The sequence below is a fragment of the Lichenostomus cassidix genome, chromosome 14 (genome assembly GCF_008360975.1).
Source record: "Lichenostomus cassidix isolate B80296 chromosome 14, HeHo_3.0, whole genome shotgun sequence".
NCBI lineage: Eukaryota > Metazoa > Chordata > Aves > Passeriformes > Meliphagidae > Lichenostomus > Lichenostomus cassidix.
Window position 1 is genome coordinate 4,165,289 of NC_139495.1, and position 12,457 is coordinate 4,177,745.

Consider the following 12,457-nt stretch of genomic DNA (forward strand, 5'->3'; position numbering starts at 1 on the left):
TGGTTTAAGAATTGATGTTGCAGCTGGAGTCCAAGGTGGTACTTGGAGAAGTTCTATTCTGAATTAGTGACTCAATGAGGGCACATACTGTTGGTTTGGTCATTACTGACAGCTCTGATCTGGGATAAAGAATGGGTTTTCCTGCCTAAAATCACTAAAAGGCAGCAGAATTTTCCGTTTTATCATTCTCGTGGCATGGCTACAACTGCAAGACCTGTCCTGAACCATGAAGAAGACTTACTCAATTTCTTCTTCATGCAAGGCAAATGCAGGAGAGTTTGACTCCAGAGTAGTCTGCATCTGTGTGGAATTTTGTTACTTCTCCAAAGTATGTGCAGGGCTTCTAATGCCAGGGGGCCCTCGATTTGAGTGTGACACACAGGCGAGCTTGTTGGATAAAAGACCAAATCCTCTCACACAAGAGTAAATTTTCCCTGTAAAAGTTCCTATTTCCTTCTCAATGTAACTGCTAAAGGACTTTGTACAAGGTGAGAAAAACTGTTATTAAATGGGAAGCTTTCTGTAGAAGAATAAGTCCTTCAGAGTGTTCCTTTCTTTCTTTTGTTTGTGACAAGCAAGTCTAGCTTAAATCATCACAAATTGTGGGGGACTTAAATATTCCACTTTTCTAAAGATATGCCAGCCAGTCTAGGAGATGCTTTTGTTCACTGTTATGAATTTTAAACAAAATACATTGGTTTCTTATAAATGTGTTTCATTTTTACTCCCACTCAGTGTCAGTTAACTGCACTTATCTTACAAGGGGGAAAATGCCTAATTGTTTGAGTCAGAGAACTGACTTTAATAACACTTCTTTTTTATTGTAAAGATTTACTGGATAGATTTTGAGCATTTCTTCAAATCTCTTCTCAACTTTGATTTTTCCAGACCTAGTGATATTGCTCTGTTAGACCTCAGAGTGTGCTGGAAAGTGAATCAGCCTTAGTTCTGTTGGATTAATGCAATAAAATCAAGCTGAGCTCCCATGTCTTTCCTTCCCCACAGGGTGAATCAGTGAAATACTTCCTGGATAACCTGGATCGGATCGGTCAGCTGGTAAGACAAATTCTCCCTCTGAACCACAGAGCTCAGAGAGGCAGTGGAAGCCTGGGAGTGCTGTGATTAATGGGTCTTGGTTGGGGGTTTTTTGGTTGGTTTTTTAAATAATAGTGCTTTCAAGAATTTCATTGTTCTTTCTTGAGAAATAGTAAATTCCAGCTTTATGAAACTGAAGCTTAGTATTTGCTTAATCTTTTTTGACAGACAACAAATGGAAGTTGTATTTGTGCACACATTTTGTCAGCCCTTCTAGGCAGTCTCTGGATCTCAGCATCATTTTTCCTGATGCTCTGATGGCTGCTGTTCTTAAGGTAGCAGAATGAAACCTTAGCAAAATAAAAACCATTGCTAGCACTTGTAGGATTCAAAATCTGTAATGAAAATATCTGTCAGGAGACTTGGAGGAGAACGAAAGGAGATGATTTTGCTAAATAGTAACAGGGATAAGCCTTGGAAGAGCAAATTTCTCTGCAGTGGTAGGTTGGGCCACACCTTGTGGTAGAATATATTGCTGTATGCGCTGGTCATGCAGTAGGAGCCTGGAAGAACTGTGAAAAAATGAGATTTTTTTTTTTAAAAAACCCTTTCAGTGATGACTTGATCTGCTTTATTGAACACTACCTAACTGGCAGTAACACTGTAGCTAAGAATTTCACAGTAGAAAAATACACTTCAGCCTTAAAAGAAGAGGCTTGAAGAAGTGCACAAGTGAATTAGTCCTTTATTTTTGTTCTCATAATGTCTCAGGATCTTCTGTAAATGTTTACCAATGTGTTGAGCTAAATGTTCAACAATGTTCAATGTTCAGTGTTTTGAAGTTGAGTATTCATTCTTCATCTGGTAATTTTAAAAAGCAGCTCCTGGTGATTTTGCCCATCACTTCAGTATTCTGGCATTAGTCAGCATTTTAAAGGACTTTTTTTGACAATTCTCTTCTTTCTTTTACAGAATTATTTCCCCAGCAAACAAGACATTTTGCTGGCCAGAAAAGCCACGAAGGGGATAGTAGAGCATGATTTCATCATTAAAAAAATTCCTTTCAAGATGGTGGATGTAGGGGGACAGAGATCTCAGCGTCAAAAATGGTTCCAGTGCTTTGATGGAATCACTTCCATTTTGTTCATGGTCTCCTCCAGTGAATACGACCAGGTCCTCATGGAAGACAGGCGCACAAACAGACTGGTGGAGTCCATGAACATCTTTGAGACAATAGTCAATAACAAGCTTTTCTTTAACGTTTCCATTATCCTATTCCTCAACAAGATGGACCTTCTCGTGGAGAAGGTAAAGACTGTCAGCATCAAGAAGTATTTCTCGGACTTCAAGGGCGACCCTCACCGTCTGGAGGACGTGCAGCGTTACCTGGTGCAGTGCTTCGACAGGAAGAGGAGGAACCGCAGCAAGCCGCTCTTCCACCACTTCACCACGGCCATCGACACGGAGAACATCCGCTTCGTGTTCCACGCCGTCAAGGACACCATCCTGCAGGAGAACCTCAAGGATATCATGCTGCAGTGAAGGAGAGCAGCCCCTGCTCTGTGGAAATCTCGCCGGAGGGTTCGATCCAAGTTTTTGTCCTTTCTTTATGGCCCTTGCATGCGGCGTAGGACCCATGCGAATTCCTTGGCTCAGGAATGCTGTACACTAGCCAGTCCAAACAGAGGAGCTATAGGCCGGAGGAGTCATGTTGATATTAGCTACTGAATCATTTGGACTAGAACACTACTGAAACCTGGCCGTGGGAGGTTCTGTCCCGAGTTTGGAACGCTGAGTAACACAACCACCGTCTGCCTTCTTGGAGAACGGAAATCTCTGACAAACCATGAATGGAAGACACGTTTCGAATGAATGCGCTCGTTTTTCAGAGACACTAATTGTACAAACTGCCATTTTTTTTGTAGTTTGGAGGTGCTGAATCGATCAAACTAATCTAAACGTGATGAGATTGGCAGCTGTATTGGAGAATGTTAATGGAAGTTCCATTCTTAACCCTTAGGAATATAACCAGGTCTTGTGTGTGTTCAGCTCTGCCGAGGGTCTAGAACCCACCTCCCGAGGTGGATGCACAGCTCTTGCCTGAAGGTTTTGCATGAGTCTCCTGAGGCAGAAATCTAAAACTGTGTAAGGAGACTCATGTTGGAGTAAATGGGATGGGAAGTTAAGGCCTCGCTGATAGGGAGAAGGGTTTATTTTGCACTATGCTGAAGGGTGTTACATCATGGGAAAACATTTCCTTGGTGCAGCAGCCTGTGCTGGAGCACCCAGCCATGGATCTGCACAGTGGGTGCTCGAGGGAGATGTGCTCCATGGAAAGGCAGCACTGTTCTCACACCCACAGTGGGCAGCATTTGTGAAGGTTCAGTATCTCACGTGACAGGGCTTCATCTGTACTCAAAAGTTTGAAAGCTGATTAAACTCTTAAGCAAAGGTTTTGGTAGCACAGCAGCTGCTTGATTAGTTCCCAACAGCTGATCTTGTAGGAAGACTGAACACCCTGGAGATCCCAGCTTTCCAGCTGCACTGATGTATTTGGACAGCAAGACCTTGCTGTAAAATTAGCCTTTAATCTGTGTCTTAATGGGATCTTTAGCCTATAGTGATGCACATGGAACTCAGAGCACAGTCCACTTTGGAGTCGCCCCTTTTGGGCAGTGCTTTGTGTGTGAAATGGCAAGAGGCTGTGAATAATTTGGATGTGAACTCTGAATTTCCTTGTGCTCTCATTCTCTGCCAGGTGCCTTTTCTGTGTACAGACATTGAATCTTTTCTACTACAGTGGGGTACATGGACAAACCGAAGATATTGTAGTGCTATCCTTTAGGTAACTCATAGTTTACTGTGCAATTTTTTTCATAGTTTTTATCCAAGAATAAAACCTGTTTGAAGGGCTGTTTGTACCCATAAAAAGCCAGCAGATTCCCTGGAGTTCTTATCCCCTTTGAGCCTGTAATGGCATGTCAAAACAAGCAAAGTTTTACTTCAGCTGGTAATCCCATGGGAAATGTGGTCAAAGAAAAGTCCTGTTCCGTTGTCCTTTCATGTTAATTTGGATAAAATCTGGAATCTTTCTTCCCCTCTGAAGCTTGCAGATGTTCATATCAGTATTTTTGTGTAGTTTCCTGATGTAGCAGCCTCCTGGCTTTTTTGTGCAGGCTCCAGAGTGGAAAAGCTGTGGCTGTAACAGGCACAGAATCGAGGTAAGAAGCAACTGAGAAGTTGCAGATGGGAAAACGTAACTTAGATTTGAGCAAACTTAAACAGGAATTAGCTTCCTTGTAACAAGTCTTATTTTGCCAGGACCAACTCTGTCTTTTAAATATTTATTAATTTTTAACCTTGAAGGGGAAGAATGTTATGTGACTAATACTCAGATGGGGGGGGAAATCTTAAGATTATTACATTTGAAAAGGAAAATGTTTCACCACAGCGTGATGCAAACAAGTTTACTCATCACTAAGGTTGGTTTCTCTGAGCCCATTTGTTTGGCTGAAGACTGAGGCTGCTTTCAAAGCTTTCAGATGTTTTCTGAGTTCTTGGTAGTGGTTTTCACTTCACACAAAACACTGGGAAAGAGGAGGCAGTTGTGGGCTCACCTGACTTCTAGCTTGACTTGACTTGACTTCAGTTCTTAGTTTGCTGTGAGCTTTATTCTTTCGCTAAATTTTCCAGATGGGTTAATATTTTCCTTGTTTTCTCAAATGAGTTAAACATTCCCTTTCAACTGTATTTTTTCTCAAGAATTACCTCAGTTTTGTGTCTGAATCTACTGTAGTTTTACCTGGGAGGCATAGCATGGAATTTCCTGTTCTGTTTTTCTCTTGATACTCATCCATGATTTTGTATCCTTAGTCACCTTATGGATTTAAAACTCTCAACAGAGCTAATGATGCAACTTATATTTTAAGTAACCTAAAATCTGCACCTGGAAAAGAAACAGCATGAGAGATCTCACTTTGAGCTCTCAAGGGGTTTTTTTTGGTTTTTTTGGTTTTTTTGTAAGATATGGCAGTTTTGCACACTAAGTCAGTTTTAGGGAACCAGTTTGCTCACCTTGGGCCCATTATTGCCTTTTTTTGTTTTCATTGATGAAATGGGCCTGAGTTGTGGGGCTGCAGCCTGCAGATGGAAATCAGTGGTTTGGCTCTGTGGGCTCAGAGTTCTGTCAGGTTTGGGCAGTGATGGATCACACCAGGAACCCAAGGGCAGCAAACTCTCCTTGCAAAAGTCAAGCACTTCCCAGGTTTGCAAAGGAGCTGGCCTGTGAGTAAAAAGGACATGGGGTCTTTTTTAAGTGGCAGCTTTCTCTGCAAAATATGCTCCTCTTCTTGCCACAACTGAGGGGTTTGGGGTTTTTATTTCAAGGTAAGTTGTAGTATAATAAAGCCAGAAAATCATGTTGCGGTAAAGCAGTGAATTGCTAAAGCAGAGCTTAGGTAGATGAGGTTGTTCACACATCTCGGGACAGACTTGGTCAGTTGCTTAGTCCTTTCACCAGAAACAAATAGAAAACTTTATTTTAAGTGACATCCTGGAGAACTTTGCAGGTAAACACAGCTGGAGAGAACATCTTTTTTTGTTAACTTTATAGGCTCATTGTTCATTTGGCTGGTCAGGAAATGGGTCACAGGCAGGATGATCATCAGATGGAGGCCTTGAACAACTACTTTTTTTTTTTTTCCTAAAGAAAAAAGCAGCTTTTTGCTGTCCCTCCTCTGACACCCGGGGTCAGTGACAGAGTGTTGCAATGGGGTTGTCTCTCCTGAGGACAAAGAGAGGAAGCTCTTGCAGCCTGTGCTTGGGGCACAGACTTATTTAATCTTGGACTTTCAGTAGAAAAACTAAGTGGGAATCATTTATACAGCACTACTTGGTGTTTGTTGTCCTCAAAGCAAGTGTTAAGCTAATGGAGTGTGTCAGTCAGTGCCATTCCTGCAGATTGCAGTGCTGTCAGTCTGAGCAATCCTTAGATGCATTGCAAGGTGAATTGGAGTTACAAAGGAAGAGTGGTTTTCTGGAAGTGACATATTCAATAGGCACTTGTCACTCCGAAGGAATGAAATCATTCTTAATATTGAAAATTAATTAATGGTGGTTGTGGAATTGAAATTACTGGCCACTCAATTTTACAGCTCAAAGATGCTTTCAGTTTCATGCAGAGAATGGATTTTACTTAATACAGCAGCATAGATTATTTGCCTTATTAACTTGATAATGTATTTAATCTTTTTAATTGCTGCTCTGTAAAACCTAGAACTAGGCATGTTACAAGAATTAAGAAGCTGAAGACGATCATTCCCAGGCCTTCTGAGGCAGGTAGAGCTGAACTGCAGCCAAGCAGGCAGAGCAGAGAAAGTAATGGCAAAGAAACTGTAGGGAAATGGAGTAGGTAGAGCTCATTTGTACATGGCAATGGAGACAAAGATGTAATTCCCCTAGAACAGCCAAAGTGGCATTTGGTATGAAAAATGGTGCATTTGGAGTGTGTCCTGTCCTGTCCATGTGTTGCCCCCCATCTCCATGGCCTCATTCCCTCTGGGAATTCACCCATCCTGGTTACTGTGATCTGCAAAGAAAGGTAGGATTAAAGCAGTTAAAAGAGCAGACGTGGTACCACTGAAGAAACCAGCAGCTTTCTTCAGTGACAGACAGCTGCCCTCCACAGATCAGCATTTTAGAAAACAAGTCCTCTGCTGCCTTTAGATGGCTGTCTTTGTATTAACTGTGTTTTAACTTATATTAACTTAAGTTTTGGAGTCTTTTCTATGCGTGTACTTTATTTCTGGGGGGAAAATCATTCTGTGCATGGACCTACAGGATTTCTCTGAAAGGCCCCTCTGATTTTCAAGTAGTGAGTTTTGACACCTGACTTAGCTTGGCTCCTGTCATCAAATTTTCAGGAATACCTGCTGGATTGATGGATGATTTGATGTGTGCCAGCTTGAGAGACAAACACTACATGCAGCAACACCTCCACATAGTGCAGTTTGTCATGTAAACCAAACACTGATCTCATGATGAGAACTGTAAGTTTAGTAGTACTATCTTTTCTATATTCTCTTTCTAGTATAAAAATCACGTGGTGTAGTCAGGGGTTTAATATAGCACTGCCAACTCTTTACCTCATACTCTTTAATTCTGTAACACAAAGTGGTGGGTGGGGTGTTTCAGTAGCGACTATAAAACATCTGTGCCTACTCTTGTAAATGAGCTTTTAACAGTTTTTTAGGGAGCATCCATTATGGATCAGGAAGGCTGGCATGGTCTGGGCCAGACTTGGCCTCAGTTAATGCTGACTCCACGCAGTTCTAGGTGAGGACTGTCTAGCCTAGTGAGGAATAATTGGTAATGCAAGACCTAGTGCTTTTTAATAATACCTGTTTTGTAATTAGCTGGGGTGATCTCTGCTTTGTGCTGTGACGTGGGCACTTCTTTGTTTTAACACTAATCTTTTTACATAGATGGAAATGAGTAAAGCCAGGACATTTGGAGCTGAAACTGCCTCTCTGCTATAACCAGGTGATGCTGCCTCTTTGCTCATCTTGGTGGTTGGGCAGTTGAGCTCGAACCTTGACGTTTTTATCTTTTTAATGGCATTTGGAAAGCAGTGTTGAAGTTTGTCTGTGTGTTGATTTGCTTGTGTTCTTACTGGGTGGGGAGTGTGGAGGTTCTAGATTGTCAGTGCTGGTGGTTCTGTGCCTGGCTTGAGGAGCTGTCACAGCCCAGCTCTTGGCCTGTGGCTGAAGGTCGTATCTTTTGTCTGGTGTGAAAATAGTCAGAGGGGAAGAAAGAGCAGCACTGACTTCCAAGGTGGGCATTCTGGTGGAAAAAAAAAAAGCCAAAGTATGTTGCTGGGGGGGAGCAGGAGAGGGGAGCTAGTTTCTAAACAGATCCCAAAAGCTGATGGTGCTTGAAGACTGCATTGAAGTGAAATGTCATCTGCACTGACCCAAAGGCTTTGAGTGACTCCAGAGAGCCATTGGCTGTGAATTAAGAGCAGCAGGCTGGCAAGGCTGGCCCTGCCATTGTAAATCTTTCTTCTTCTGTTTATCAGTGGGTGCTAAAACTCAGTTTTGACTAAAATGCAGTATGCAGATCTCTGGCCAAACAGTGCCTCTTACTCCTTCCTGACAGCTACTTAAACTTTCAAGATACCAGAGCATGAGAAGGTAAGAGACCTAGGTAAGAGGCTGTTTCCATTGTTTGACTAAAACCTGCAAGTGATGGAGAGCAATGTTTTTTAATGTAGGACCTGAGAGAGCATCTTTTGAGGGAAATGACAGGTGTTGAGTAGCACAACTTCTCTGCTATTACTTCCCGTCAATCTCTTGTGCTGAGCTCCTGTGCAGGTGGTGAGGCACAAAGGCTGAGAGGAGATAGCAGGGGGATGAGGAGAAATGATCTGTTGGGAGCTCACAAGGCTTGAAAAGGTGGTTGGTGGGCTTGGGTTGGGAGATGTGTGTTCCACCTCCTGTTTGCGCTGAAGCCATTAACTCTGCAGGACACTGAGTGTTCCTCCAGGTTGTGGTGTCTGGAATGTGGAATGGGCTTGAATTGATGACACAGATTAAAAAGTGTTTCTGGAGACTCCACTGAACAACAGTGCTGGTGTTCCTCACTCTAGTGAGGAGTTGTCTTGTTTATGGAACCCAAATGTAGGAAAGCAAACTGACAGAACACCAGGTTATCTGTGACACGACCATGTAGCTTAGGAAGCCAAGTAATGTTATCTTTTATTCTGCAATGTACTTGCTCTCTGGTGCCTATGCATTAACACACATACTATGCAATATCAGTCTATTTTTTAAACCAGTTCACTACATTGGGCAAGAAAGGCCTGATTAGCCTTAATTTTCTTAACAGTTCACAGGAAAGTACTTTAAAAACAGTGACAAACTAAAAGAAGGTGGAAAATGCATAAAGTAAAAGCACAGTCCCAGACTGCTCACATAAGTGTCTTTCTAGCACCAAAACAGCATCCGTGATAGAAGCAGCTACTTGCTGTAATAGTTTCAACTTATGAAAACTGTGTACTAGATAAAATTATATTGTGATGTGTAAAAAGTGTATTTTATAGCTTTGGTGACTTAGTTTACTGTTTTGTATATATGAATTTTATAAATCTATTAAAACTTGACTTGTTATACTGTTCTTTATGGGTTTTATCTTTCAACAAGAGTCTGAAGGGGCTTTTTTCCTTTATTAAAATTTTTGCTGTGAGAGAGTTGCTTTTTGGACAAATGACAGTGTAGACTGTGTGGACCTGCAGCCATGAAATCTCAGTCTGTAACCTTGAGGTGTCTCCCACTTCTCCACTTCTGGTTGGAGTCATTCTTCCTGAGTGTGTCCAGGAGCTCAGGCTGGTGACACATTAACCTGTGTGAAACTTGCAGCTCGTTCATCTGTAGCATTCCAGGGGCTGATTCCATTAGCACTGGTGGGAAGTGGGAGGGGAGGCACAGCTGGAGTTTGCTTATGTATTTTAAGCTCAGCAAGGGGAGATAATTGGGCCTGTTGAGATGGGAGCACCTGTTAGAGATTCCTCAGTGCTGTGTAGCCTCTGATAATGAATAGCCATGGGGACTGTGCTTGCTGCTTTCCCAGTGCCAGGCCCCTGGCTGGGAGCACTGCAGAGCCATCAACCTCTGGAGGGTCAGCAGTGTCCCTGTCACACAGCATTGCCATCCCTGACAAGTGATGCTGCTGGAACTTAGGAATGCCATTAACCTGTCCTGACATTTCCTCACTTCAGAAGGCCACATCTGGCAGATTTGTGTGGCAGTTCTTGATTGTTTCTTGTGTAAACTGTTAATGCAAAGTCAATTCCACTGGCAGTGCACAACTTGAAACACTTCATGGAGCACTTTTTGTCCTTTTTACTAATAATTGGAAATGCAGCGCCTCAGCTCCATCAAGTCTTTGGGAATGGGTGACTCTTTGTCTCTGGAGTTGCTGAGCACTTTCAGGTGACATGTATTGCCAGTGTTCTGCATCTCTGAAAACAAGGGCAGACCAATGGCAAATTCAGTACCTTCTCATGGGAGGTGCCCAGGTGCGATCACTGCTTGGTAACCTGCAAAGCTCTCAGCAGCAGCAGCTCCACGGGATCCCTTTGGTCAGCTCTGTGGAGCAAACTGTCCCTTTTTGGGGCCCAGGTGTCCCTGTGAGATGCCCCTTTCATAACTCAGCTGCACAGATGTTGCTCCATAAGAGCAGAGCTGTAGCAGTGGGTTTGTCTGTTCAGTGCCAGTGAGTGCTTGTGCCCCAAGGAGAGCCTAAACTCCATATATTAACTTGGAATTACCTTCCCAGGATCAGCACAACTCCCTGTTCAGAACCAGAGTATCTCCTCTGCAATTTCAGTAATCCAACACTGAAGATAAAAGGGAAAACCATGTCTGTTTCCCCAGGGAGAGGCTTCTCTAAAATGCAAACTATAGCTTGTATTTTTGCTCAACTGTACAAGGTATAAGGTTTGGGGTAGTTATATTTACGTATTCGTTAGAACTCTTTGAGGAGAGAAATTAAATAAATCCTTGTGGTTTCTAGCTCCAGCCTGGTATCTCATTACCCTTACAGACCCAGGAGGAAGTTTACACAGTTTTTAATACCAAATTTCTTGCCACTCTTCCCAGGACTGACTGGCATCTTGGGAAGCTGTGTGGTGTTGAGGCAGGAAGAGTGTTCAGGGATTTTTACCAAAAGTAGCTTTCCCTTAAAACATCAATTTTGCAGAAGCAGACTTAAGTGAAAAGTACCATTTTTAGGGAAGGGAGGTGGTCACAAGCACTGTTAAGTCACAAAGTGCTAGATAATGATAATGAAATGTCTGGGGAAGATGCTGGTTCCTCCTCTCCCACCCTTGCAAGCTGTTGTAGGTAATTGCACCCCCAACTAGTAAAGAGCATGGAATTTTTTGTTGTGGGTTTGTTTTTTTTCCTCTGGACTGTTGCTTTGTATCCCCTCTGCCTTCAGCTACAGCAAGTCCTTGTTTTCAGAGTAGGAGTGGAATGTTCTGCCTGTTTATTCTTGGGAGAAGATATTTGTCTTTATGAGCTCGTAAAGCTATTAAAAGACTGTGCTTTTTACTATGTTCAGGATTAAACTTCAGAAGTTGCTTCAAAACAAATGTCCATGAGCTCGGGGCAGAAAGGGTGTGACTGAGCTGTTTTGATGGTGCAGGGTGCTCCAGGTGGCCACAGGATGGTGTGGTTTGGGAGATGCTCTGAGCCAGAGGAGTCTAACATGGATCTGTGTTGTGCCTTAGGGATTCTTACGTGGAAACCAACAGCAGCTGCAGGAATGAGGTGCTGGTTCTGCTTGGGGATCTCCTGAAGATGGGTGCTGTGCAGGATTCTGCAGCTTGACCTTCTAAAGTGACTCCTAATTATCTCATCTGTATTTCTGTTTCACAGCTTACCCAGCAGCTTATCAGCTGCAAGTTATTTTCCCACACCTTTCCAAGCAGAAGGCTCTCCCCAGGAGCCTGCTGCTTAAAATGCAGGAAATCTTATTTAGGGGCTTACCTTCAATTTGGTTTACTTCTTATTCCTCTGTCAGCTGTTTGCTGCCCCCCTACAACTCTGGTACCTGCAGAGAGGAGTTAGAACTGTGCCTTTGTGCTTTAGTTCTGGTTATAATCTTCACTTTTGGCGTAACCTGGGCCAGTGCTCTCGTTCCTCTGTGAGCCAGGTTGCCTCCAGTCCTTACAGTGGATGCCTTCTCTGGTGTAAAGAGGAGCCTCTCCATGGAAATGTTTTCAGCCACTTTATGCTTCTCACTGCAGAGCTGCCTCTTGCCTGTGGGCACTGCTGAGCTGCCCAGGTGAAGCTCTGAGCTGCCATCTCATTTATGTCTTACCTGGAGTGCTCATGGACAAGCTGAGCAGGTAAGTGGTGATTCTGGCAGTGATGGTGTCAAAAATACCTGGTTGTAGTCACAACACTTTTCAGCAGAAATTCCTGTGCTCACAGTAGCACTAGCATAAGCCAAGTGTCACAAGGAGTCTCCCACCTGTGACTTCTGCCAGCCCTTATGTGCCACCCCTTTCCTCTGTTGTCTTTGGAATTTTATGATGGAAAGCTGCCTCTGTTCCCTTAGGCAGGATTGTCATCCTGAGCCTCTTTCTGGAAAGTTTCTAAAGTTCAGCCTAATAACTCAGTCCGGAATCAAGGAAGAGCAAACCAAGCTGAACAGAGAGTCATCTCTTGCTTAAAATAGTAAATCTCTTCAGGCAACACTGAGCGAGTTCGGGGGCAGAACTCGGATTTGTAATTCAAGAAGGGTTTGTTTGTAAAGTTTCTGCTGCTGGGAAGAATGTCTTGGATGAGAACCCATCACCTTCGTGGCTGCCAGGAGAGGGCGGCAGCAGCGGCTCTGCTGCTCCGCGCCTGCCCCGCTC

At 43.3% G+C, this 12,457-nt stretch overlaps 2 protein-coding genes across 2 annotated transcripts in view; one reads left to right on the forward strand and one right to left on the reverse strand.

The window, feature by feature from the left end:
* The window catches only part of GNA12 (G protein subunit alpha 12), a 40,569-nt gene extending 31,362 nt beyond the window's left edge, over window positions 1-9,207 (forward strand). Inside the window, exons 3-4 of the mRNA XM_085074530.1 lie at window positions 1,006-1,056; window positions 2,008-9,207. Of these exons, the coding sequence (XP_084930656.1) occupies window positions 1,006-1,056; window positions 2,008-2,577 (621 nt within the window). The 3' untranslated portion in view covers window positions 2,578-9,207. The remainder of the gene's footprint in view (window positions 1-1,005; window positions 1,057-2,007) is intronic.
* BRAT1 (BRCA1 associated ATM activator 1) overlaps window positions 1-12,457 on the reverse strand; it is a 211,404-nt gene that overhangs the window by 160,524 nt on the left and 38,423 nt on the right. The gene's annotated exons all lie outside the window — the stretch shown is intronic.